This window comes from Eucyclogobius newberryi, unplaced genomic scaffold, assembly GCF_026437365.1.
Source record: "Eucyclogobius newberryi isolate DKJ021-1_F unplaced genomic scaffold, fEucNew1.0.hap1 SCAF_14, whole genome shotgun sequence".
Taxonomy (NCBI): Eukaryota; Metazoa; Chordata; class Actinopteri; order Gobiiformes; family Gobiidae; genus Eucyclogobius; species Eucyclogobius newberryi.
This window is the reverse complement of record NW_027315768.1, coordinates 5,943,138-5,969,600: the sequence shown is the minus strand read 5'-3', so window position 1 is coordinate 5,969,600 and position 26,463 is coordinate 5,943,138. Positions and strand designations below refer to the sequence as shown.

The following is a 26,463-nucleotide window of genomic DNA, read 5'->3' as shown; positions in this document are numbered from 1 at the left end:
CTGATCAGGAGTCACGCTGAGCCTGTTTTGTCCTCTTCCAGCTCCTGCCCCACGTCCTCTTCCACGAGAGAATGTGTTACGTTCACGTCCTTGATTATAGATGATTTCTGAAGCAGGTGTGTTGTTCTTTGGTCCTGTGGCGGATGGGACGGCCTGTGGTTGTGTCATAGTGGGTTGTACTTGTCCCATGACCATTTTAACTGCCATAGCAATCTGTTGGGTACTGTCTGACACTGGGGTCTCTTCTGTTGCCGCAGCCATTACCTTGGCACACTTATTTTGCTTCTTTTTATCATTCACCTCTTCTTGGAGCTTTTTGAGTTGTAATTTGATCTTTGCCATTTTCATTTTTTCCATATCCTCATTCCGTCTCTTTTTTTCCTTCAGGTACTTAGCAACGTGATGTTGGCAGTTGGCATCAACTCTTTTTCTGTCTTTGAGTAAAGACCAACAACATCATCCAAATGATCCTGGACACATTTGAGTAGTCCTTTCACCAGAGTGGAAAAGAACATGAGAGTGTTGCCAGTACCAGGTTGTATGGGCTCTCCAGTTGCATCATGGAACTGTGCTTTAGCTCTTTGCTTATATGTAAAGTAGTCTTCATCATTTTTCATTTCCAGAGCCAACAGTGCGTCAGGAAGGCAGTTAACTGAGGCTTTATGGTGGCAAATGATGTGGATACTCTAACTGGAGCATGAATCTGTTTGGATACTTCAGAACGGATCCTGGCCGCCGTATTCTCATCTGTTGCTCTTATAAGAATTGCAGACACATCTCCCCAGCAAAGTGTTTCTCCTGCAGTATTTGTGGTCAATGCTCTGAGGAAGGCCGGCGCACCTTGTGTCAGTGCGGGCAGTTTTAACATCAGCCCTTCTAGATCTTTCAATGCGAATGGTTGGTACACTTCTTGGTTACTTGCAGTCATTCGGAGAGGTGCAACGAGAGGAGGAGCCTCTTCATTGCTAGAAAACTCATCATCTTCTTCCTTGGTACCTCTGTGGACGGGGAGCGGGTGAAGTTCTCCACTCAAGAAAGCGTTGTCGTATCCATGCTCATCCACCATTCCTGTGAATGCTCCCGCCACATATGTGCCCCGCCGCCGCAATTGTCGGACCATACCTCGGTGAAACTGAGAAAAACAGCATTTTACTTTTTCCCCCCCAAATTTGTGATTTTCATTTTTTTGCAGAATGTGCTAGTTGAAGTTATGAATAAGCCCCTGTGTGCTTCAGATAACACTATTGGTTGTCTTAAACGTATACATTAAGCTGTTAAAAATGTGGAGTTTTCGGGTCTTTTTCCTGCTCTCCTGGGGGGCGTCACCTTTTTCTAGCCAACGTATTGTTTACATTTTCCACCAATCAGCTGCGATCCGCATGGCTACAGCTGCGTGCTCTGCGTGCTCCGTGTTTTCTTCTCATTACTCCAGACCGTCTGCAGAGCACAGTCTTCAGAGCTTACATTGCAACGGAACTGTTTACTCAGGTACACTTTTACTTTACTACTAAATTATTGCTTTAACGCTGTGTTTTAAGGCGGTCTCGTGATCACTTTAGAATCTTACTTGTCTGCTCCGGTGGAGCTAATACTAAGCTAACATGTTGCTTCAGTGCACTCTGCAATACGGGCTTAATATGACTACTTGCTGTTAGCCCCACAGCCCGGAGCTAAATGCAGCTATTCGGAGCTAAGTTGTAAGCTAAACTTTGCTATGTTATCAGGTTATTTTTCGGCGTGGGTTGGCCCGTGGGTTGTGTGGGTCGTGCTTTGTGTGTGTTTTATGGTGCTAAACCGGCTGTTAGCCCCACAGCCCGGAGCTAAACGCAGCTATTCGGAGCTAAGTTGTAAGCTAAACTTTGCTATGTTATCGGCTTATTTTTCGGCGTGGGAAGAAAAAAAAACTACAACTCCCGATACCACTTCTGGTCACGTGGCTTACGTACGTTGCACGTCACGCACGCACTGCGTCACTCGAACCAATCACGCGCTTGCCTGGCCATTATCAGCTTCCTGTGTGTCTCTCTGTGCACGGTGTTGGGAGAGACAACAGGACGGCTGAACCAGGTAAGCTTTGCGACTAAAACACCCGCTTTTAATCACTTTAATGTGCGCCGGTTTTAAACTCGAGTGTATGTTCTGGTGTGCTGTTCTGCAAGTGTTTTGCTTTTACGAGCCGTGTTATCTCAAGTGAGCTAGCTAGCCCCGCTAGCCGAGGGCAGATGTCCCAATATCTCCGCGTTTTGCATCTTAAATACACCGTTAACGTCACAATGTGAACTGTTATCTGTGAAGCGTGTTATTCCCATATTACTGTTAACCCTAATCCTTTTTTTCCCCTTTTCAGAATTGGCAAAGACACCCTGACTGACATGACCTGTCTCTACATGAAGTCTGCTAAGGAGCGTGGTAAGTGTAAAACATTATTTTGGTGATTTTCATGTTTTAATGATTAGAGTATAATTAACCATAAGCAACATCTGTTTTTCAGGTGAGCCTGCAGTTTGTACATCAAGCTTCAGATCACTGTGGAAACAGCTTCTCCCACACATCAGAAGCTGCAGGCCACGCACAGATCTCTACAACAGAATCTAATGTGCTGTCTTTTGGACCCTCACCGCCAGCAAGCAAAGACATCAGGATGCAATACAGCTTTGACTTTGCACAGCAGGTACTAATAATAGTGCAAATGCAGAATAGCAATTATAGAGACATATACGTCTTAATCAAATGTCATATGTATTAATCTAATCTCCTTTCTCTCTCTCTCTGTCTACTACCCTCTGCAGACGGGGCCAAGCTTCACTACACAATGGACATCCACTTCCTCATTGCTGGCCACACCAAATTCTCCCCTGATTGCGGCTTTGGACTTATCAAGCGAGCATACATGAAGACCAGGGTTGACACTTTGGAAGACATCGCTGAGGTTAGTTTATATTATTTGACTACTGTAATGTGTAAACATTAGCCTGGCAAAACTTCAGTGCTGCTCTCTGCTTAAGATATGTTTCTTCTGTTCTCATTTTTTTACAGTGTCGCCCTTGTCATCAGGTAGTGGAAAACAGCTCTCCTAAATCTCACCTCAATATCCCACAGCTTGTTGGAACGGCGGATGGCAAAGTGTTTGTCAAGAACTTCGACTGGCAGAAGCATCTGAGTCCCTTCTTCAGACGGCTTCCAAAGATCAAGAGTTATCAGCACTTCAGGTATTTATATTGAAACTCTCACATTGAGTGTTTCATGTGAAATAGTTAGCCATTTCTCAAATGTCCTGTTATTTGTTTACAGCTTTGATGCCAAGAGCTGAGAGTCACAGCACAGAAGAGTGCACAGACGAAGAAGAGGATGAGGATGTGATCTCTGATGTAATTGGACTCTGGTGGTGTACATATCATATCTATTATCTCATATCTCATATATTCAAAGCCATGGACCCGTTGCAGTTCGTATACCTGGCCCTGGCATCTGTTTATAAGAGTTCTTCTATTAAGAGTGTTTTTTAAACTTCCTATAAATTATCTGTCCTTTCCCCCTGTATCTACTGCGTTGTAACATTTAAGGCTATCTTATCTTATCTTATCTTTTGTTGTTTGTGTTGCACTGAATCACCTGTGAATTATGTTTATCGACAAATGCAATGAACCCTATTCTGATTCTGATTCTTTGATTCTATTCAGGGCCTTTTGTAATCCAAGTATTTCCATTTTAATATAGTAACTTCTAATTCTGATTCAAGTCCAGTTACCATCAATAACAACACTCCTCTTGAGTCTTCAGTGACAGCTGTAGGGGGGAGGTGGTGTCAGTCTGACAGGGGGGAGGGCTTATCTCAATGAGATGCAAATGAGCCCCCCTGTGACTCTGGTCTCTCTCAGGTGAGAAACTTTGAGCCCCGTTTTCTCAGTGAATGGGTTTGAGAGTTGTATACATTCAAATGACCACAACTTACTCAAATATTATCAGATCTACATGAGTGAGACATCATTGGAAAGCTTAAAATTCACACTTTCAGAATCTGTGAATAATATAATAATAATCCGGGTAGATATAATAATAATCCGGGTAGACATGTAACTGGTTTAGCCACGGTCAGTCACATATTGATTTGGTGTTGACACAAATGGGTCTAAGCCCGTTTTCTTCTGTTGTTCCACTCCTCTTTGAATGTGGAGTTTTTGCTGTACTTGCTTCTTACTTTTAGCTTCCATTAGCCCAGTTCCTAGGACTGTTTCCCCCTTTTGTCCACGTTTTTTTTCTTCTTGTTTCCTGAATAGATCAGCTGCCACTTCCCGTTCCTTTTCTTTCAGTAGTCGTTGTAATCTTCTTTCTTCATCTGTGTCTGAAGCCAATCCAGGTGGTGACCATGCATTGGTGGCAAGTTGTTCTTTTTGAGCCACTGTTTGTTCGAGCATGAATTTGGAGATGTGATTTTGGCTGGAAACCAATGTTGTCAGAGCTAACACCTGTTCCTTCAAATCCTGCATCTGTCTTTGTTCTTGAGTGGGTTCTGACGGAACCATAGTCAGAGTACCCGAGACTACAGCATGTTTCGTTGGCAGCAGTGGTATGGTTCTGGTTGTATCTTTTATCAGAGATGAATCCATGGATGAGCACTGCAGGGGAGGAGCCGCTGGAGTAGAAGTGTGGGGGGCTGGTTTTTCTTGTTCCGTTTCTGTCCTCATTTTCTTCAGTTCTTTCGCTAGTTCTGCATATGTGCTATGATGTTCGTTTCCCCAAGGAGCGGCACTGCAGTTCTCCTCTGGCCAGAGGGGGGGCGCTATAGCTGTGATGTAGACCTTGTACCCCAGTCTGCCCGCTCTCCTTATCTGTTCTAGAGTCTTCATCTTTGTTATTCGCTCCAAAAGGGATGCGCTTATCGGCTCTGTTTTTCTGTTTCATTTTGTTTTTTCTGATTGTTTGATGCTCTTCTGGTTTCATCTGAATATTGGCCAAAAATAGTCTCTCTCTTCTGATTAAAATGTCTTTTGCCATTTTATGTAGTTTCACTGAAAATGATAATTTTTCTTCATGTTCTTTCAGTTTCTTTATGTCAACAGTTTTTCCTTTCACTGTCCAAATTTGATGTGTTTTGTAATGCAGGACCTTAGATTGATGATATTCATGAATGCAATTCCATTGTTGTTCTGTGGGAGGAGCCACAGCTTCATCACCGTGATTAATCAATCTTTTCTCTGCATTTTTTTGGAAGAGGTTCTTCATTTGTGTAGTTTGCTTTTTTGCTTCCTTTGGGTTTTGTTCATTTGCTCGGATTGTGTTTTCCAGATCCTTCAAAAATGTATTCATTTTGAATGGAATAAGGTCCATTTAATTTAATTAATCTATATCTTAATGTTTAATTTTTGATGATTATTATTATTTGATAATAAAAAGTGTGGCAGTCAGTGGTATTTCAAAAACAAGCAAAACAATAAAACAAATAATAATAATTATAACTATTATTATTACAATTCGAACAATAATTATAACAATAATAATGAAATAAAATATGTTTAGGGAAAAAAATGATATTTAAATTTAAAGATTTAAAATAAAAACTTAATTACAAATTTATTTAATATAAATTTAAAAAATAGAAAATTAAAAATTTAAATAGAATACAGAATTGAAAAAATAAAATTGACTAAATAACTTAAAATTCCACCTAGCCACAGAGGGTAGTTTATCTTGTCAGTAGAGTGCTTTAAGCCAAGTAATAGCTTTCTTAGTTCCCTTTAGTTACCTACACGTCCCACGTTTTATTTTATTTTTATTTATTTTTTCCGGAGTCCAACTCCCTTTTAAATTAGTCCAACTGATTGTCTAAACTAATGAGCTAACATTCACTAAATTCATACTTGTCTGCAATGTGGAAAATTTAGGTAAAGTTTTGGCAAACTTCAACAATTTAGCATTTTCAATGTGCAAATTTTCGTAATAAATACAAGAGGTTTCTGCCTTACTTTTGTTGAATGTCCCAGTCACAATTGTAAGTCAAAAATAAACTGGCAATCGACTCCTCTTGTCTCTCTCTCGTCTCCTCTTGTCTCTCTCTCGTCTCCTCTTGTCTCTCTCTCGTCTCCTCTTGTCTCTCTCTCGTCTCCTCTTGTCTCTCTCTCGGCTCGGTGTCCTTGTTCTCCCATCATTCCCAGCTGAACCATTACTGGACGCTCTGCGTCATCAGCCGACATCCAGAAGAGAATCGTTTAGAGCAAAATTCAGATGTTTCCTTTCCAAGCACGATGAGAGACCCGCATCCTCCACCAATTCTGTCGAAGTTTAGTCTATACAGACTGCGAGAGGCGAAGATCGTTCTCAAAGTCTTTATTTGATGAAAACATGGAAAACAGGCAAAACAGCAGCGTGTTGTTCGTCTGCAGCAGAGATTCGACTCTCCACAAGATTTAGCTGTGTTTTAAATCGCTGTTGCTTGGGTCTGATAAAAATGGCCTGACCTTCGCTATGACGTCCGCTTTAAGATTGTTTAGACTAGTCCACAGATAATCAGAAAATACACCGAATAGTTAAAATACACCGAATAGTTCATTGTGACCCATATGCAGCAAGATCGTCTTGACTCATGATAAATAGGACACAGACATGACAATAATTGATCAATATCCACAAGACGAGGAAGAGAGCCTGTGGGTGCTGTGTTTGCAGCCTACAAGTGCAGGAGAGCAGTGCTTTGCAAGCATATTCAGCATTGGCAGACGGGGCCACTGCGATCTAAATCACATGTGAGAACTCCCGGGGCAGATAATATGGCCTCATGCCAATAGCCAATAGTTCTATATCCCTGTTACATAGCTGCTCCTTCACTGTGCAGTATTCGGTTTGCACCAGCTCGCGTTCACATACACAGCCAGACCTCCACCTCTCTTCTTCCCGCATTCTCTCGTTCTGTCCGCCCGCAGCAGATGAAAATTGTCCAAACCTACAATAGAGTCTGGCATTTCTGCTGTTAACCAGGTCTCTGTGAAAATCAAGACGCTGCTGTCCCTATAAATCCTGTGGGACCGCATGAGGCTCGCTATTTCCGTCATTTTATTTTGAAGGGACCTCACGTTACCCATGACTACGGCGGGAACCGGCTTTCTATTTTCTCCTCTCTTCTCTCGTGGTTTACGTCCAGCCCGTCTGCTTCGCTGCGTTTTCCTTAGGATGTCCGCCGGGATAACGTGACGATCTCCGGGTAAGACGACTGTTCTCCGCAGTTTCATTAGTTCCTCCTTTGTGTAAACACGCACTGGCCGGGGGGCGCGGGGGGGCCGGGGGGGCTCGGAGCCGAGGCACACCGCAACGACACGACGAAAACACTCAATCCAGCCGAATAAAGTCAAAACAAGTTGAATTAAAGTGATTCCAGTGCGTGGCCCGATCGTTCGTGAAGTTCCTCTTTTATATAAACGTGTACCGTGGCACACCGTACTTTTAGCGGTGGCCGGAGGGCGCGGGGGGGCTGGGGGCTAGCTCAGAGCTAGCTCACATCACGACGACACGACAAAAAACACTCAAATCCAGCCGAAAAAGTCAAAAACAGTTGAATTAAAAACGATTCCAGCGCGTGTCCCTATCGTACAGTAAAATAGAAAAAAATATTTACAAAATATAGCAGATAAAGCACAATAAGTGTGAAAAAAGTGTGAGAAAAAAGAGGAGCGTTTACACCGGGCTGCTAGCTGTACCAGCTCCTTATGACGTATGAAAAGACTTGGTGGGTCATGGTGGGTCATCGCACTTGGGTCTTGTCTGTAGTGGTAGATCTGGGCCTCTATTGATCTGGTGCTCAGGGCCTGCTCCTGTCCTTTCGTCCTGGATAGTGGCTCTCAAGCTCACTAGTCCCCGGCCTCCTTGCTTATGGTTAGTGTACAGTGTCAGGGTGCTGGATTTGGGATGGAACCCTCCATGCATGGTCAGGAGCTTTCGTGTCTTAACATCTGTGGTCTGTATCTCCTCCTTTGGCCAACTGATTATTCCTGCAGGGTATCGGATCACTGGCAGGGCGTAGCTGTTTATTGCCTAGGACTTGTTCCTACCATTGAGGAGTGAGTGAGGACTTGCCTCACTCTTTATAGGTATTCTGCCGTAGCCGTTTTCCTTGTTACCGCTTCGAGGTTGCCATTTGCCTGTGGGATTCCCAGGTACTTGTAACTGTCCTCAATGTCTGCTATCTTTCCGTCTGGGAGTAATGGGAGTAAGACCCCATCTGTGTGGAGTACCTTCCCTCTCTTAGTCACCATTCGACCACACTTCTCTAGTCCAAATTACATTCCGATATCCTAGCTGTAGATCCTGGTGGTGTGGATCAGGGAGTCAATGTCCCTCTCGCTCTAAGCATACAGCTTGATGTCATCCATGTAGAGGAGGTGATTGATGGTGGCCCTGTTCCTGAGTTGGTATCCATAGCCATTGTTGATTATTTTGCTAAAGGGGTTTAGACCTTTGCCGAACAGCAGTGGGGACAGCGCATCACCTTGGTATATGGCACATTTGACGGTTACTTGGGCAAGTGGCTGCCCATTGGCCTCAAGGCTGGTTTTCCACAACCTCATTGAGTTCCCTTTGAAGGCTCTTAGAGCCCCATTGATGTTGTACAACTCAAAGCATTCCATGATCCAAGTATGTGGCATTGAGTCGTATGCTTTCTTGTAATCAATCCAGGCAGTGCTCGGGTTGGTTCTACAGTCCCGTGAGACTGTTCTGTCTACCAGGAGCTGATGTTTTGCTCCTCTGGTATTTTTGCCAATGTCTTTCTGAGCAGTGCTCATGTATTGATCCATATGCCCACTTATCTTAGCCGCCATTATGCCCGACAGGAGCTTCCATGTTGTCGAGAGACAGGTTATTGGCCGATAGTTGGACAGGACTGTGCCCTTTGAGGGATCCTTCTGAATCAGGATCGTATGCACTTCGGTTAGCCATTCAGGATGAGTTCCTTCCCTTAGCAGTGTGTTCATTTGGGCTGGTAGGCGCTTGTGGAGTGAGCATCGGAGGCTGGCCCATGAAGGACGCTGGGGCGCCGCCCCCCCCTGTCAATCAGCGAAATATGTACATTTATTTGAGTCTTAAAAACAATATAATTTTGTTCAGAATTATCTTATATTCTTATTAGTTTAAATGTGTAAAATAATAATTATATATATATATATATATATATAAGCCTTTTATGAATCGAGAAAAACCAAGGCCAGAGCCAAGCCTGAGCTTGTACGGGAGGTTGAGCGGTTCCGACCTCACCACCACGCACAGTTTGGGATCTGGAACCCATCTCCTCGAGAGGGGCTGGACGTTCTACTTCTCTGGTGTTGCCCGCGGGGAGAGGCGGCGGGCTGGTGTGGGCTTGCTTATAGCCCCTCAGCTCAGCCGCCACGTGTTGGAGTTCACCACGGTGGCACCAGGACACCCTAGGCCGGAGATCAATGATCGACTTTGTTGTGTCATCTGACCTCCGGCTGCGTGTCTTGGACACTTGGGTGAAGAGAGGGGCAGAGTTGTCAACCTGGTGGTGAGTTGGATCCGCTGGCGCAGGAGGAAGCCGGACAGACTTGGCAGACCCAAGCGCATTGTGAGGATCTGTTGGGAACGTCTTGCGGAGCCCTTTGTCAGTAGGGGCTTCAACTCACACCTCCGGGAGAGCTTCTCCCATGTCCCGGGGGAGGTTGGGGACAATGAGTCCGAGTGGACCATGTTCTCGACCTCCATTGTTGATGTGGCTGCTCGTGCCTGACACGGCGGCAAACCCCGAACCCGCTGCTGGACACCGGAAGTAAGGGATGTCGTCAGGCTGAAGAAGGAGGCCAATCAGGCCACTTTGGTCTTTAGGTCTCCTGAGGTCAATGACAGGTATCGGCAGGCCAAGCGGGCCGCAGCTTGTGCTGTTGCAGAGTCAAAAACCCGTGGATGGGAGGAATTTGGGAAGGCCATGAAGGAGGACTATCGGTCGGCCCCAAAGAAATTCTGGCAAACCGTCTTGCGCCTCAGGAGGGGGAAGCAGTGTCTCACCAACACCGGTTTACCGTAAGGGTGGAGACTTGCTGACCTCGACTGGGGATGTTGTCGGACGGTGGAAGGAATACTTTGAGGACCTCCTTAATCCCACTGTCATGTCTTCCGAAGAGGAAGCAGAGACTGGGGACTCAGATGTTGACCCGTCCATCACCCAAAGCTGAAGTCACTGAGGTTGTTCGCAAACTCCTCAGTGGCAGGGCTCCGGGGGTGGATGAGATCCGCCCTGAGTACCTAAAGTCTCTGGATGTTGTAGGACTGTCTTGGCTGACACGTCTCTGCAACATCGCATGGTGGTCGGGGACAGTGCCTCTGGACTGGCAGCCCGGGGTGGTGGTCCCTCTTTTCAAGAAGGGGGACCGGAGGGTGTGTTCCAACTACAGAGGGATCACACTCCTCAGCCTCCCGGTAAGGTCTATTCCAGGGTACTGGAGAGGAGAATCCGACCGATAGTCGAACCTCGGATTCAGGAGGAGAAGAATGGTTTTCGTCTGGGTCGTGGAACACTCGACCAGCTCTATACTCTCCATCGGGTGCTCGAGGGTTCATGGGAGTTGCTGCCAACTCCCAGACTGCCCAACCAGTCCACATGTGCTTTGTGGATCTGGAGAAGGCTTGACCGTGTCCCTCGGGGTGTCCTTTGGGGGGTGCTCCGGGAGTATGGTGTCCGGGGACATTTGCTCAGGGCTGTCCGGTCCCTGTATGACCAGAGGAGGAGCTGTGTTCGCATTGCCGGCAGTAAGTCAGACCTGTTCCCAGTGCACCGGTTCTGTTCATAGTTTTTTATGGACAGAATTTCTAGGCGCAGTCAGGGGTCGGAGGGTGTCCGGTTTGGGGACCACAGGATCTCATCTCTGCTGTTTGCAGACGATGTTGTCCTGATGGCTCCATCAAACCCGGACCTGCAACATGCACTGGGACGGTTTGCAGCCGAGTGTGAAGCGGCTGGGATGAGAATCAGCACCTCCAAATCCGAGGCCATGGTTCTCGACCGGAAAAAGGTGGCTTGCCCTCTTCAGGTGGGTGGGGAGTCCTTGCCCCAAGTGGAGGAGTTCAAGTATCTCGGGGTCTTGTTCACGAGTGAGGGAAGGATGAAGCGTGAGATCGACAGTTGGATCGGTGCAGCAGCTGCAGTGATGCAGTCGCTGCATCGACTGTTGTGGTGAAGAAGGAGCTGAGCCAAAAGGCAAAGCTCTCTATTTACCGGTCGGTCTACGTTCTGACCTCACATGTGGTCATGAGCTTTGGGTATTGACCGAAAGGACAAGACAATACAAGCGGTCGAAATGAGTTTTCTCCGGCGGGTGGCTGGGCGCTCCCTTAGAGATAGGGTAAGGAGCTCAGTCACACGGGAGGAGCTCCGAGTAGAGCCACTGCTCCTCCAGCTGAGGTGGCTCGGGCATCTGTTCCGGAGGCCTCCTGGGCACCTCCCTGGGGAGGTGTTTCGGGCATGTGGGCAATGGGAGGAGGCCCCGTGGAAGACCAAGGACACGCTGAAGGGACTATCTCTCTCGGCTGGCCTGGGAACGCCTCGGGATTCCCCCGGAGGAGTTGGAAGACGTGTCTGGGGAGGAGGAAGTCTGGGAGTCCCTGCTTAGACTGCTGCCCTCGCGACCCGGCCCCGGATAAGCAGAAGAAGATGGATGTATATATATACATGATACTTTGTCTGCATGCTGCGCGGTCTGCTGCGCGGCGCAGCCTTTATCTCTTTGTACCCGTGGGGCTGTTAAAAAAAGCGCCCCTGAGCCTCATAGAATGGGAATTTTTAGACAATCAAATCACAATCAAAAGTGACTACATCACTATCAGAAATGCCAAAGGGAAATGCCGACTTAAGTCCGCCGCCCATTTCAGCCTAGTAGCTACACCACAGAGCTACGCTGTTTACGCTGTGACACAGACATGTGCGCGCGCCGAACGCAGAAGTGCCACACGCCGTGTCTTCCGTGTTTATGTCTTAAAACTGCATCTACAGACGTCTGTTACAAAAGGTACGTCCAAAATGATTCAGAATGAACTCTTTGACTGTTTGCTGGCTGTGAATAAAAACTATATTCATGATGAAGTGAAAGCGGCTGATTTCATATCAATCCAAGACATGTGATGGGTCAAACTCCGTTACCTTGACAACAAACACGCTAAAGAGGAGTGTTTTTATTAGTTTATTACCTGGATAAGGCTAACGCTAAGCATAAAGTATCGCTTAACTTCTATTCATAAAAATATGCTTTGGTTATTAGAAAACTCATGAAAGAATGCAATAAATGACATGTCTTTAAGAACAACTTCCCATAGCAATAATGTCTGTGATGATTAAATCTAAAAATGTAAAATGTTACACATGTAGTTCAGTGTAACTAATGACGCAATGGACGATTTTTCGGCGATTTGTGAACCGACTGATACAACACACACGTGCGCATCGCATCTCTCGTCTCCAGTAGATTTCTGTCCACTTCTGCGTCAGCTCGAACTGTCTTTCTCCGTCTTCATTTTGCCCCGTACACTGAGGGAACTATATTATGATAGATCCATGCGCTTAGGCACGCGGAAACGTGGGGACGAGCCTGACGCGGCTGCAGGTGAGCGGTAGGTGCGTTTTATGATTGATACGTGGCAGGACAAATGATTTATCCACGCCACGAGGAAATATGATAAAAAATTTGCTGAAAAAAATCGTCCATTCCACCTTTAACAGGCACCAACAATTGTGTTTTTGTTTGCTCTTAATGTAGTAATTGCTTCTATGCACTATAAGTGACAGTATCACTGAGATTTTTGTTTTGCTCTTTAAAATGTCATTTTATGTTCAATGTATTTTCTCACAAATGGTATCTGCCTCTAAGACATTGTATTATTATTACCAAAAGTGGAAATAAAGTTTGATTACTTCATTAATTCTATTTGTAAATGTGTATTTAAAATATATATTCATACAGTCAATGTTAAATATTCAATTTTGGACATTCAAAAAAACAAAACCACGCTCATGTCAAAAACAACATGTCAAATAGCCCCCTCTATATTTTGCATCACCAGTCGACACTGTATTTTACCATGAAATCCAATAGGTTGTATTCTCACTTTTAGATGGTGGGCAAAGGTTAAAACGTGCCATTTTAATCTTCCACATACAATGATAACGCCTCATAAATGAAACATAAACCAGGTCAAAACATCTGCAATAAGACAATTCCACACCTCAGAATGCGACCTGTGTTCCACCGTATGTATGTTCCTCTTTGGTGTAACCTCTGACCTTTGACCCAGGCTCTTTTGTCATTTAGCCAAAAATCAAGATAAAAAAAACAATAAGTCATTCATAACAATCCAGGTTTAAGTTAAAATCACTTTTATTATTCAAAAATTGTGTTATGAAAATAATGACAGCCGAGCTCATTTCTATCTGTTCTTTCTTAACAAAGTTTGTAATGTGACTGGGAGCTTCACTTCCTCCAGAACAGTCTCCAGGTTTCTTCAGATTCAAATGTCTGCAAAATATCCCTGTTCATGTCCCATCATAAGCAAATATTAATAATTTACACTTCTCCTGTACATACTTACAGCTTTTACACATTAAAAACAGTGGGGTGATTTTTACAACATTCAAAGATGGCAAAATAACACATTTGATACAACCCCACACATTAAACATTCGTCCTCGCAGCCCCGGCACATTCTTCTGCCAACGATCCCAAACTAAATCATATACATTATTAAAAACATTTCAGTACAAAGTTTTGGGCCTCCCCATACTCTGCATAAACCTGTCCTATCCAACAGGAGACAAAACAAGTAGCATAGGAAAGGTACTTAAGGCGTACTTCTGTCATTTGGCAAATGGATTGGAAATACATTTAAGACACTAAAATTGTATGTACAGCTAGTTTGGAACTTTAAAATAATTTTAAATGATAAAAGCTTCACTTGTTTGTTGAGTGGGTTTAGTGGTTTGAGAAAGTAGCATAAAATAAATAACTGTTGATCAACGCAGTGACGTGTTAATCTGACTGTGGAATTATGAAATGTCTGAGACGATGTCGAACTGTCAATTGTAAACGTCATTTTCTATCTATGTCACAAGAGATCTCCTGTGACATCACACCCCTCTTGAAGTGTTTCATATTCATCACATTATTTTGTCACGTATGTTCCGGATGCCTGATGTTTAGTCTGGGAAAAGTTACGTATTCTTTTCTCAAAATCCACACGTGAGGGACGTGTTTGAGTCCAGTTGGTGACCTCACATGTCAAATATCACTTAGAAGTAAAAGATCACATTGTTCCAAGAATCACTGCTTTTCAACATTATTGTTTAGGGGCATCTCTTTGTTACTGTGACAGGCCTGCAGGAGGTCAAACGCAGGAGGTCAAACGCAGGAGGTCAAACGCAGGAGGTCAAACGCAGGAGGTCAAACGCAGGAGGTCAAACGCAGGTCAAACGCAGGAGGTCAAACGCAGGAGGTCAAACGCAGGAGGTCAAACGCAGGAGGTCAAACGCAGGTCAAACGCAGGAGGTCAAACTGGTGGGCTACAGGTCACACACACCGATGCTTGCACTTAATATCAACTGTATGTATGTTCCTCTTTGGTGTAACCTCTGACCTTTGACCCAGGCTGCTTCTATTAGCAGTTGCTAATGATGCTAACTGCGAGCACTACATGACGCCTTTCACACAGTGATCTAACTAATGTAAATGATGGATTATAAAATAGGTTCTGCAGCTTTAAATATAAACATGACCTGACTATCACTAAATTTAAGTTGCTAAAACATGTTTATGTCCCTAAGAGAGGCGTGATTGGGGAATGGGCTCCGTATTGGGGAAACAAAGCATATCTGATGCATACATGTTCTAGTATCAGTGCCGATATCGATACTGGTATCGATGGATCCCTGTGTGACTTCACATGTTCTAAATCACATTTGTAGATGAAAACTGGTGAGTTGACGTGTTTGAAATAACTGGTCACATGTTATAAGCCACATAGATGGGGTCCAGCTGGTCGGCCAGGAAGCCGTCCCTCAGGTGCATGCGCTGCTTCTCTCCTCTGGAGTTGATGGGAATGACCCCTGGGTCCACCACCACCACCACGCCCACAATCAGGTAGTGCTCCTCCAGAACCACGTTAGTCACCAGGGCCACCAGGTCCAGGGCCTGCTGCTCGGACCCCTCCAGCTCCACCACCACCACCAGCAGGTTGGTCCACGTGAACACCGCACTGAGGAGAAGAACAAGAATTGGAATGTATTTTGGAGAGTGTATTTTTAGAAAAAGGGAATTGGATCTTCTTTATGTTTTTCTGTGGAGTTTGAAACACATGTACACGAAAAAGTCACAAGCTGCAGGCTGCGAGGTGATTTGGGGTCAAAAGTAACAATTCAAACAGTTATAACTACACCAAATTTCAATTCAATTCAATTTATTTTTGTAACGCCCAAAATCATAACAACGGTTGCCTCTGAGGGCGACAGTGAAAAATGGATAAAACAATGTCTGTGGAGGCGAGGGACGATGTCCCAGGGTCCTCTGTCCTTAGACCCTCCTTCTCAGCCAGGAAGAACTACAAAAAACCTCCTTGGGAGGAGTTCCAGAGTGAAGGAGATCTGACTGTGTCTTTAAGAGACAGTATCGGATATGTTCATGTTCTAAAGTCATTACAGATGTATCGTTACAGCAGCTCTTGGGTCACATTAACAGCCTGTCGCTTTGAGCAGTGCAGAGATCTGGCCAATACTGCTGCTGTCGCTCTGTTACTAAATTGAAATTCAGTTTTTTCTGTAATTCCCAGTTTGACCTTTGACAGGGAGGAGTCAATTATATATGTAACTGTGTAAAAACAGGGGCCCGTGTGCAGCCCCTGGCCCCGGCTGGTCCCTCACCACTCTGCGATGCTCCGGTGCGCTCGGATCACGGAGGTCTCGATGTCGATGGGGTGGTACCTCATGCCCCTCAGCTCCAGCGTCTCATCCACGGAGCCCACCACGTACAGGGCGTCATGGCGCTCTGCAAAACACGACCATCGCTTCGGTTTAGTCATCTCAGCCGATGCCCAGAGGTGAGTCTGAGTGGCCAAAAATGCTACTCAAGAAATGATATACGGTAATTTGAGAAGTAAAAAGAAGTGATAAAAACAATTACTTGAGTCCAGCTTGACAATTTTTGTTAACTTTATAATTGTACTTCCTGGTGGGACTACTGTTACCTAGCAACCATACTGTAAACAAGAGCCAAAATCCATATAAACACAACAGTTATGATTTGACAAACAATAATACCATATACCACCTTTATTTTGTTGAAATTGTCAGAAAAATGTGTCAAATACATGTCAATTGTCTCAGTTTTAGATTTCAGCTCTACTTCCTTTTCTAAATTCCTTCACAAACTGGAACTTCACCGATGTAAAACTATGATAAGTATTTAGAACAGTTTCTATCCTACAGAACTAAGTCATAAGTAGAAGGTCTGTCTTTAAGAGCACTGTAACTTCAACAAGTATTACTTGAGTTAAATGTGATAGAAAGTAATATAGTATCTTCAAAAACTCAAGTGAACGTGCATCATCCACAGTAATAATGAGCCATTCTGGGTTACAATACTTGCTGTTTTGTAAATATAAATAGACATCTTCCTAGTTGGACTGTTGAAACCCCCAGCAGGGGGCGCTAGTGGACACCTCCGTTGCTCACCTCCGTGGGCGTCGGTGAGCTCGGTCCGCCGCAGGAAGCCCAGGTAGCCGGTCCGGGCCCAGATCGTTTGTGTGTCTCCAAAACTGAGCTTGGTGTTGAAGTGGTCGGCGTGCAGCGCCTCCTCTCCGTACACCGTGTAGTAGCCCGAGGCGTTGTGCGGACTGCTCACCCAGACCTGCACATGAGAGCTGCACCGTGAGAGCTGCACCGTGAGAGCTGCACCGTGAGAGCTGCACCGTGAGAGCTGCACCGCGAGAGCTGCACCGCGAGAGCTGCACCGCGAGAGCTGCACCGCGAGAGCTGCACCGCGAGAGAGAGCTGCACCGCGAGAGCTGCACCGCGTGAGCTGCACCGCGAGAGCTGCACCGCGAGAGCTGCACCGCGAGAGAGAGCTGCACCGCGAGAGCTGCACCGCGAGAGCTGCACCGCGAGAGCTGCACCGCGAGAGCTGCACCGCGAGAGCTGCACCGCGAGAGCTGCACCGCGAGAGAGAGCTGCACCGCGAGAGCTGCACCGCGTGAGCTGCACCGCGAGAGCTGCACCGCGAGAGAGAGCTGCACCGCGTGAGCTGCACCGCGTGAGCTGCACCGCGAGAGCTGCACCGCGAGAGCTGCACCGCGAGAGCTGCACCGCGCGAGCTGCACTTTTCACATAATGTCAGTAAATCCAGATTTGATTAAAAGTCATGTTTTGATGTGCAAGAGCTGCAAATAACAGTTATTTTAATAGTCAAAGTGTTTTATTGATGACATAGGTGTGACGAAGGACCCGCCCCGTTTCTGCCAGGTGCCTGATTGACAGGTCGAGTAGCCAATCACGCGTTAGCATAGGCAAGTTAGGTTGAGGATGCTACGTGTTTGCAGAGTTTTAGTTGTTTTCCCCCACATCGTGTAGAGCTTGTGGTTGTTGTTTGGTGTGCGTGATAAAAAGTGAGTATTTGTTAGAAACGAAAGTAGACATAGACACACCATTTGTTCCATGATTGTATAAAGTGTTGCATGCTATTCGAATTGTTTAATAGTGTAGTTAAAGTTATATATTTACCTTGTTTTGTATTTGTGAATGCTAAGTGCTTCAAGCTAAGCGCTAACAGCAGTAGCTCCGACGTAGCTCATGTATATTTGTGAATTATATGTTATTGTTTTACAGATTTTATTATAATTTATGTTCTCCTTGTTTATATTACAGAACCACACACGTATTTACATGATTAATAACTGCTCTGTAAATACCAACCACCAGTATTATTTGACTAAAACCTTTAATAAAGAGAAAACCCTGGATCATCTCTCCCAGTGCATTCTTGCCAATGCCCCCTGGCGGTCACAACCCGTATGAAACCAGAAAATTAGCTCTGTGTTTTATATCATGGAACATTCCCTTGGGTCGAGGTTACTAAACTGGTTTGTAGTTTTGAAGCTACAAAATAAACAAGTTAAAATGATAAAAACACATTCAAACTAAATAAATAAATAAAAAAAAAACGACCAATACATATTCTGTATCCAAGTAGTGTTAGATTCTGACCTCTCCCAAATGTGAGTCTCCCAGGGGCCCTTTGGTCTCAGTGTTGGCGATGATGACCTTGACTCCAGGAAGAATCTGCTCACACACAACAGTAACACAACATGACACACTTCACAGAGAGGACACACTTCACAGAGAGAGGACACACTTCACAGAGAGAGGACACACTTCACAGAGAGAGGACACACTTCACAGAGAGAGGACACACTTCACATAGAGAGGACACACTTCACAGAGAGTGGACACACTTCACAGAGAGAGGACACACTTCACAGAGAGAGGACACACTTCACAGAGAGAGGACACACTTCACAGAGAGAGGACACACTTCACAGAGAGGACACACTTCACAGAGAGAGGACACACTTCACAGAGAGGACACACTTCACAGAGAGAGGACACACTTCACAGAGAGAGGACATACTTCACAGAGAGAGGACACACTTCACAGAGAGAGGACACACTTCACATAGAGAGGACACACTTCACAGAGAGAGGACACACTTCACAGAGAGTGGACACACTTCACAGAGAGAGGACACACTTCACAGAGAGAGGACACACTTCACAGAGAGAGGACACACTTCACAGAGAGGACACACTTCACAGAGAGAGGACACACTTCACAGAGAGGACACACTTCACAGAGAGAGGACACACTTCACAGAGAGAGGACACACTTCACAGAGAGGACACACTTCACAGAGAGAGGACACACTTCACAGAGAGAGGACACACTTCACAGAGAGAGGACACACTTCACAGAGAGGACACACTTCACAGAGAGAGGACACACTTCACAGAGAGAGGACACACTTCACAGAGAGAGGACACACTTCACAGAGAGGACACACTTCACAGAGAGAGGACACACTTCACAGAGAGAGGACACACTTCACAGAGAGAGGACACACTTCACAGAGAGAGGACACACTTCACAGAGAGAGGACACACTTCACAGAGAGAGGACACACTTCACAGAGAGGACACACTTCACAGAGAGAGGACACACTTCACAGAGAGAGGACACACTTCACAGAGAGAGGACACACTTCACAGAGAGGACACACTTCACAGAGAGAGGACACACTTCACAGAGAGAGGACACACTTCACAGAGAGGACACACTTCACAGAGAGAGGACACACTTCACAGAGAGAGGACACACTTCACAGAGAGAGGACACACTTCACAGAGAGAGGACACACTTCACAGAGAGAGGACACACTTCACAGAGAGGACACACTTCACAGAGAGAGGACACACTTCACAGAGAGAGGACACACTTCACAGAGAGAGGACACACTTCACAGAGAGAGGACACACTTCACAGAGAGGACACACTTCACAGAGAGGACACACTTCACAGGACACACTTCACAGAGAGAGGACACACTTCACAGAGAGAGGACACACTTCACAGAGAGAGGACACACTTCACAGAGAGGACACACTTCACAGAGAGGACACACTTCACAGAGAGGACACACTTCACAGAGAGGACACACTTCACAGAGAGGACACACTTCACAGAGAGAGGACACACTTCACAGAGAGGACACACTTCACAGAGAGGACACACTTCACAGAGAGGACACACTTCACAGAGAGAGGACACACTTCACAGAGAGAGGACACACAAGAGGAGGGCGAGGTACCTTTCCAGACTCCATGAGCGGTAAACTGTGCGGGGAGCCCTTCTCCACCAGGCGCACCCTACAGGCAGACAGAGGAACAGCAGCTCAGTCAAGAGGAAATGGAAGGCTTTTTAATGTTCTGATGCAATAGATTTCGTTCCATCCACTTCTGACGCTGCTTCACGTCACGTGACCTCCGCAAACGTCACATTTCTTCACACGCAGTTCTGCCAGACGGCCAACAGGTGGTGCTGTAGTGGAGGGTGTAAGTGCTTCTACAGTAGCAGACCTGTAAACTCTCTCACATGTATGACCTGACTCTACACTAACATTTGAACGCTTGCAACAGGCCACCGTAGATCTAAGTGTTGACATGAAACTAGCAGGTCACAACAATCACAAGCCGTGTTTCAGCGCGCGAGTCGCGAACCTGTTCCGCTGAGAAAAAACAAGTTTAGTGATGCGGCCAGGTATAAGTTATGATTTAAAACAGAGGTCCTTGTGTCATCGCAGAGAAAGCAGAGAAACATAGTTTTCGATGCACAGTTTGCGATCGGAGCGTTAGTTGCATCGACATTAAAGGCCATAAAGATTTTGAAAACAAATCTCTTCAAACGTAACTATCCGTCAGTGGTTCAATTCAAACTCAAAGAAGCCAAGGGGGCATCCATTTAGTATGTACGCATGTAGGGGAGGAGGGGGGGTCAAAAATGTGCCAATTATTCCTATATATACAGTGTATCATGCAAAATGGCCTTTTCAGAGCTTTTAGCCTTCTTACAGTGCTATTGGTGCCTGTGTGTTTTATATTCAGTTTTTAGCGAGAGTACAGTCTATATCCTTTTCCTCGGATCTGCAGACGGACGGGCCCCGCGGCGACTTTTGCTCCAACGCGGACACAGCTTTGTTTACTCACCTTCTTCTTGGAGAAAATGTTTTCGGCTGTAAATCTGTCTCTAAACGGTTTAATTTGCCAAAAGAGGACACAGCACGTGGAAGGTGTCTGGAGTTTATTTCGAGAGAGAGCCACCGCGGTGAAGTTGGTTTCACGTTGGCCGGAGAGCCCGGTCCACTGCGCTGAAGGAGAGACCCAGAGACCCAGAGCCTTGTGAACCTTCGGACTTGTAACTCAAGTTACATTTGAGTTCTGGCGCTATTCCCACGATAAAAGAAGACGATGGAGCGCGAGAGCTGCAAGTACAGTACTGAAGCCACATGTACATGAGCGAGGGCGGGGGTGAATCTCAAACCAAGTCATCTGCATGTCCAGGTTTGTGAGCGGGTCCAAGATATGGGGGATATTTCATAACTATTATGTTATGGATTGTTGCACAACACTTGGAAAATAAAATGCGCGGGGGGCGTGTCTTAATCTCACGCATAGACTCCTTGATAAGTTGACAGTTCTGCAGTAGGTGGCAGTAATGTGACAAAAACACCAAAGAATAAGACGTTTTTTAGTCCAGAAGAAGTTATTGAGTCCATAATTCATCCCCAGACATTACAACTGTGTGCTTAAAATAGAATCCTCTATGTAATTCTCTCTACTGCCAGTAGATGGAGTGCTAAGCGTGGAGAAATGTGTGATTATTGCAGGCATGACAATGACAATGTTTTTTTCTAAAACAAAGCAAAGGTAAAAAAAACATGTTTAAAGGTCTATAAGAATCCAAATATGAAAGACGTCCTTTAAGTTCTCACTGTGTGAATCTGTTTAATGCTGGAGTTTGCCTGAGGCGACTCTGTAGATGAGACCAGGGACACTCACCGGTCATGGCGCAGCGCTCGCATGTCCACGTACACAGTGGTGGGGTCAGGTCCAGAGGTGCCCTGAGGACAGAGGACAGAGGAGGACAGTGAGGAGGACAGTGAGGAGGACAGTGAGGAGGACAGTGAGGAGGACAGTGAGGAGGACAGAGAGGAGGACAGTGAGGAGGACAGTGAGGAGGACAGAGAGGAGGACAGTGAGGAGGACAGTGAGGAGGACAGAGAGGAGGACAGAGAGGAGGACAGTGAGGAGGACAGAGAGGAGGACAGAGAGGAGGACAGTGAGGAGGACAGTGAGGAGGACAGTGAGGAGGACAGAGATGAGGGCAGATGAGGACAGAGATGAGGACAGAGAGGAGGACAGAGAGGAGGACAGAGAAGAACAAATGTGAGACAGTAAACAGGACCAGTAAATACAGCATCAGCAGAGATGACATGACGTGTGGGTAAAGCAGCAGCAGCAGCAGCAGCAGCAGCAGCAGCAGCAGCAGCAGCAGCAGCAGCAGCAGCAGCAGCAGCAGCAGCAGCAGCAGCAGCATGTGTAGCATGTGTAGCATGTGTAGCATGTGTAGCATGTGTAGCATGTGGGGCCTACGCTTTATTTACCGTGCTGCCACATAAAGTATATATTATCTCCCGGCCTCGATCCTTTGCCAAATGTCTCTCACCCTGCTCTTCCCAATCCACACACGTCCTGTTCAATAAAGCTTTTGGGCCAGACTCTGGCTCATTAAAAGAAAACAGAGCCACTTCAGGTGTAAAACCCAGAGCCCTGAGGCTCATGAAGGATGCTGATGACAGCGTAACCACAGAGAACCTGCTCTCCAGCTCTTTTGGACTGTTTCTCAAGCTCTGGTGCAGGTACTACCACAGTCACAGCTAACGTGGAATTATGCACATGGTTTAAAAAGAAGTGCCATGTTGTGCAAAAAGGATTTACAAATGTTGCTTTGTTCTTGATGTAATCAAAGATGAGGTGTGTGAAAAATCAAAGTGAGCTACGTGACACATGATCTGCATTAGCCGTTCATGTTTCAGTCCATGAGACATCTCCAGGCTGTGGAACGTTCACACGGCATGCAGCGCTCTACAGCGCTCTACAGCGCTCTGCAGCGCACTGCAGCGCACAGCCCTGAGCTCTGACAGTACCTGCTCTGCCAGGGGCCCCAGCCTGTTGGGCTGACCACAGGGACACACAGAGAGAAGACATGTTTGTACAGAGCACATGCAGGGGACAGAACCTGAGGACAGTCCTCTTCTCCTTCTGGTGCAAAGACGCTCACGCACATAAACAGAAAGGAGTCTTGACTGAGCATGTGTCTTACCTGCAGACAGATGGCCAGGTTGACCCTGCACCCAAAGGTGGTGCTGACCGCTCGAGGCGACAGGCCCAGGTCCTTAAAGATCTTGGAGAAGGACTGAGTCAGAGCCATGCGGGGCCTCTCCTCTGCCACCACCATACACGTGCGCACACATGCCAGGTTCACGTTCTTCATCTGAAATACAACAGCAGTTACACACTCCAGGCCTGGATCTGCTCTGCTAAAGCTAACACCAGCTCACATATGAGTGGTACCTTGAGGGCCTCAGTCTGCGCGCCCAGGCCCTTGGTGCACATCTCCATCACGCTGTAGGAGCAGAAGGTGACCCGCACTTTGTACTGGCTGACAGCACACAGCCAAAGTGATGGGTTGGTCTCCAGCTCCAGAGGAGGCACCAGGATGGACTGGTGACCCGAGTACACACTGCAAACACACATGTCAGCGCTAACGCCTGAGGGGAGACTGACCTAACACTTAACCCTTAACCTTAACCTTAACCTTAACCTTAACCTTAACCTTAACCTTAACCTTAACCTTAACCTTAACCTTAACCATAACCATAACCATAACCATAACCATAACCATAACCATAACCATAACCATAACCATAACCATAACCATAACCATAACCCATAACCCTTAACCATAACCATAACCATAACCATAACCCTTAACCTTAACCTTAACCTTAACCTTAACCATAACCATAACCATAACCATAACCTCAAAAACCACCACAATACTTCATCAGTCAGGCGTTTCCCATCAGGAATTGAGTTTGAGCACCATCTACTGGCAGCAGAGGGAATTATAAAGTGGAGAGAAACAAAAGCTAACTTAGCCCAACATGCTAATGTAAGCATGCTCCGGACGAGTCGGGAGATGATTATTGGAGTTAAAAACAGCACAAAAGACCTTGCCACATGTTTTTGAGGCTCAAAGGGGACTTACTAAGCAGGATTCATCAAATGGATTTGAATGGAGCAAAATACAGCTACAGGTATGTTTTTGATGGAGAAACAATGGTTAAAAGTCAATTTTGTATAATACGTGTCCTTTACCACATACAATGCAAAATGAGCTTTAATTCATGTTTTAATATTATTCCATCATCAAAAAAGCAAATACTCAAGCTTCATTCACACTTTCAACTTGTTTACGAGCTGGTCTTCCTCTGAGCCTCAGAAAACACTTGGTTATAATCATAAATGATACAGATGCTGTAAACACAAAGGATTGTTGCCATGGACTCATTTCCATCCGTTGTCCCACATTCTCACACATACTATTGTACATGTTTTTAGTGATACAATAGTATGGCAGGGAAGTGTGTTGGAACCAGAGCACCCGGAGGAAACACATCCCACTGTTGCCAGTAGACCGAGTGCTAACATCAAAACTCTGATGTTTTTGTGTGGTTTATGTTCTAAAACATGAGCACCTCTAGAGCGCCTGGGAGCCATACAAAGGGCAGGACTTTTCTACTTCCTCACTGTCTCACCATGATTCCCATGGTCTTTATTAGAGTTTGCGCAGTAAAAGTATATCTTTGTATAGTAATATTGTACTAGTGCTGCCTGCAGTGAGCATGTGTTACCTGCAGAGGCACCAGAGAGCAAAGCCCAGGCCGCAGTAGGGGTCGAGGCAGATGGCGATCTGTCGGGACGGGTAAAGCTCACACTGCAGCTTTATGGAGCGGCACAGGGCACTGGTGGCACTGTGGGACATCTGAACAACACATGTGTCAGTGCACGGCATGATCAGACCACACATGTACCTGTTATCATGTGATGTGTACGCACTTTGACCCCTGCCAGGATGCCCGTGGTGGACACGCTGAAGTCCAGGTAGGCCAACATCTCTGGAGTGGGCGGCTTGTACGTCTGAGCACACTTCTTTCTGGGGAGATCGTCTGGAACAGAAACATGTTTCGATTTGTACTTTGCAGAGACAACAAAGGTGGCACTAGTTTAGAGCTGAACATTTGACCTCCTTTATAAAGGATCAGTTTGGCAGAAATATCATTAGAACAAGAACTAGGACACTAGATGGATTGTTACCATGAGACTTCAGCAAAAACAAAAGCTATTTTGTTTAATTATTTTCCACAGATCTTTTATGATACATTTATTACTCCAGACGTAGACAAAAATGGCATGATGAGGTTACTTATTAAGATGTTCTCTGATTTTGCCAAATATAAAATGTCATCATAGTTTTCAAGTCACCAAACTTTGGAGTACAAACTGGTCCAAATTATTATGCACAACAGAGCTTCAAACCATGTTATTGTTGTAAAGAACTGAAAATAAGAAGCATTAGCAGGTCATATTTACACTTGAACATAGGAGCCTTTATTTGACAGGAGCTTCACAATTCCTGCAGCTATTGAACTTGTGAGTTTGTGGAGAGTTTCTGCTTGAATTTGCAGGACGTGAAAATAACCTCCCAGAGCTGCTGTTTGGATGTGAACTGCCTCCTGTCCTCATAGATCTTTCACCTGAGGATGCTCCAAAGGTTCTCAATAGGGCTGTGGTCAGGGGTGGAGGGGCCACACCTGGAGTTTCTATTCTTTTATGTCCAGAGTAGCCAATGATGCAGAGGTGTTCCATGGAGCTTGAGATGGTGAATTGTCATGCATGAAGATGATTTTGTTGCGGAAAGCATGGTTCTTCTTTTTGTTCTTTTTGTATCATGGAAGAAAGTGGTCAGTCAGAAGCTCCATATACTTTACAGAGTAGAAGTTGCAGTCATCTGGACGTTTCGACTCTCATCCAAGAGTCATTCTCAATCTGCGGATCAAGCCTGGGAACTCAGATATTTATCCTTCTCTTGAGTAGGCCCTGCCCACCGGGCGGGACCTCCTGATAAAGGGTGTTTCACTTGAGACTACTCTTCTTTGTATCCTAACAGCCCTGACATATCCCATTACATCCTGACTTTGAGTACCTGATTAGCATTAGAATGCCCTGGGCGTCTTCCGCTCCAGGGTTTCAAAACACTGTTATATACGACCAGAAGGTTGAATCTTAAACCTCCATGTCTGTTTAAAGAAGGATTCTCTTTTTGGAACAAAGCTTGCCTCAACTCCTTTTGAGGTCGCCAACCTTTTTGCCTTTTTTGAGCTACACTAGGACAAAACAATCGTGAGCTACTCATGTTCCCAAATATTTTATAGCTTATAGTAACTCCCCCGCCCTGTTACCTCCGGGCCCTGAGTCTGGCTGCACAGCCCCTGGCCCTTCACATCACACTGAGAGGCTGCAGGTAACACTCAGGACTGCTAAAAGTCTGTTGTAGGTAAATGTATGACATTTGTCTTTTGCAAGAACGAGTCGGACTTTGCGCGTGGCTTCAGTGTGTCGCTGTGTTATCATCAGTTGCTCTTTCATTAATTCTTTTTCATCTTTCTCCGTGAATATGAGGCAGATCAAATAAAAGACATTTTGCAGCTCGACACCAGCAGAACAAGGCTATGTGTCTGTCATTTTCCCCTCACACAAAC

General features: G+C 45.7%; 1 protein-coding gene across 4 annotated transcripts in view; it reads right to left on the bottom strand.

Moving 5' to 3' along the window:
- Window positions 1-13,346: 13,346 nt before the first annotated feature.
- The window catches only part of dip2a (disco-interacting protein 2 homolog A), a 127,163-nt gene continuing 114,046 nt past the window's right edge, over window positions 13,347-26,463 (bottom strand). For 3 of the 4 annotated variants that reach the window (XM_072444230.1, XM_072444232.1, XM_072444231.1), the window contains 11 exons: window positions 24,761-24,870; window positions 24,556-24,686; window positions 23,213-23,381; window positions 22,962-23,132; window positions 22,786-22,815; window positions 21,638-21,699; window positions 19,891-19,948; window positions 18,233-18,307; window positions 16,706-16,880; window positions 15,896-16,019; window positions 13,347-15,234 (listed from right to left, as the gene is read on the bottom strand). In XM_072444230.1, coding sequence (XP_072300331.1) covers window positions 14,982-15,234; window positions 15,896-16,019; window positions 16,706-16,880; window positions 18,233-18,307; window positions 19,891-19,948; window positions 21,638-21,699; window positions 22,786-22,815; window positions 22,962-23,132; window positions 23,213-23,381; window positions 24,556-24,686; window positions 24,761-24,870 — 1,358 coding nt within the window. In that variant the 3' untranslated portion in view covers window positions 13,347-14,981. The remainder of the gene's footprint in view (window positions 15,235-15,895; window positions 16,020-16,705; window positions 16,881-18,232; window positions 18,308-19,890; window positions 19,949-21,637; window positions 21,700-22,785; window positions 22,816-22,961; window positions 23,133-23,212; window positions 23,382-24,555; window positions 24,687-24,760; window positions 24,871-26,463) is intronic. The other variant, XM_072444229.1, reaches the window with a different exon arrangement.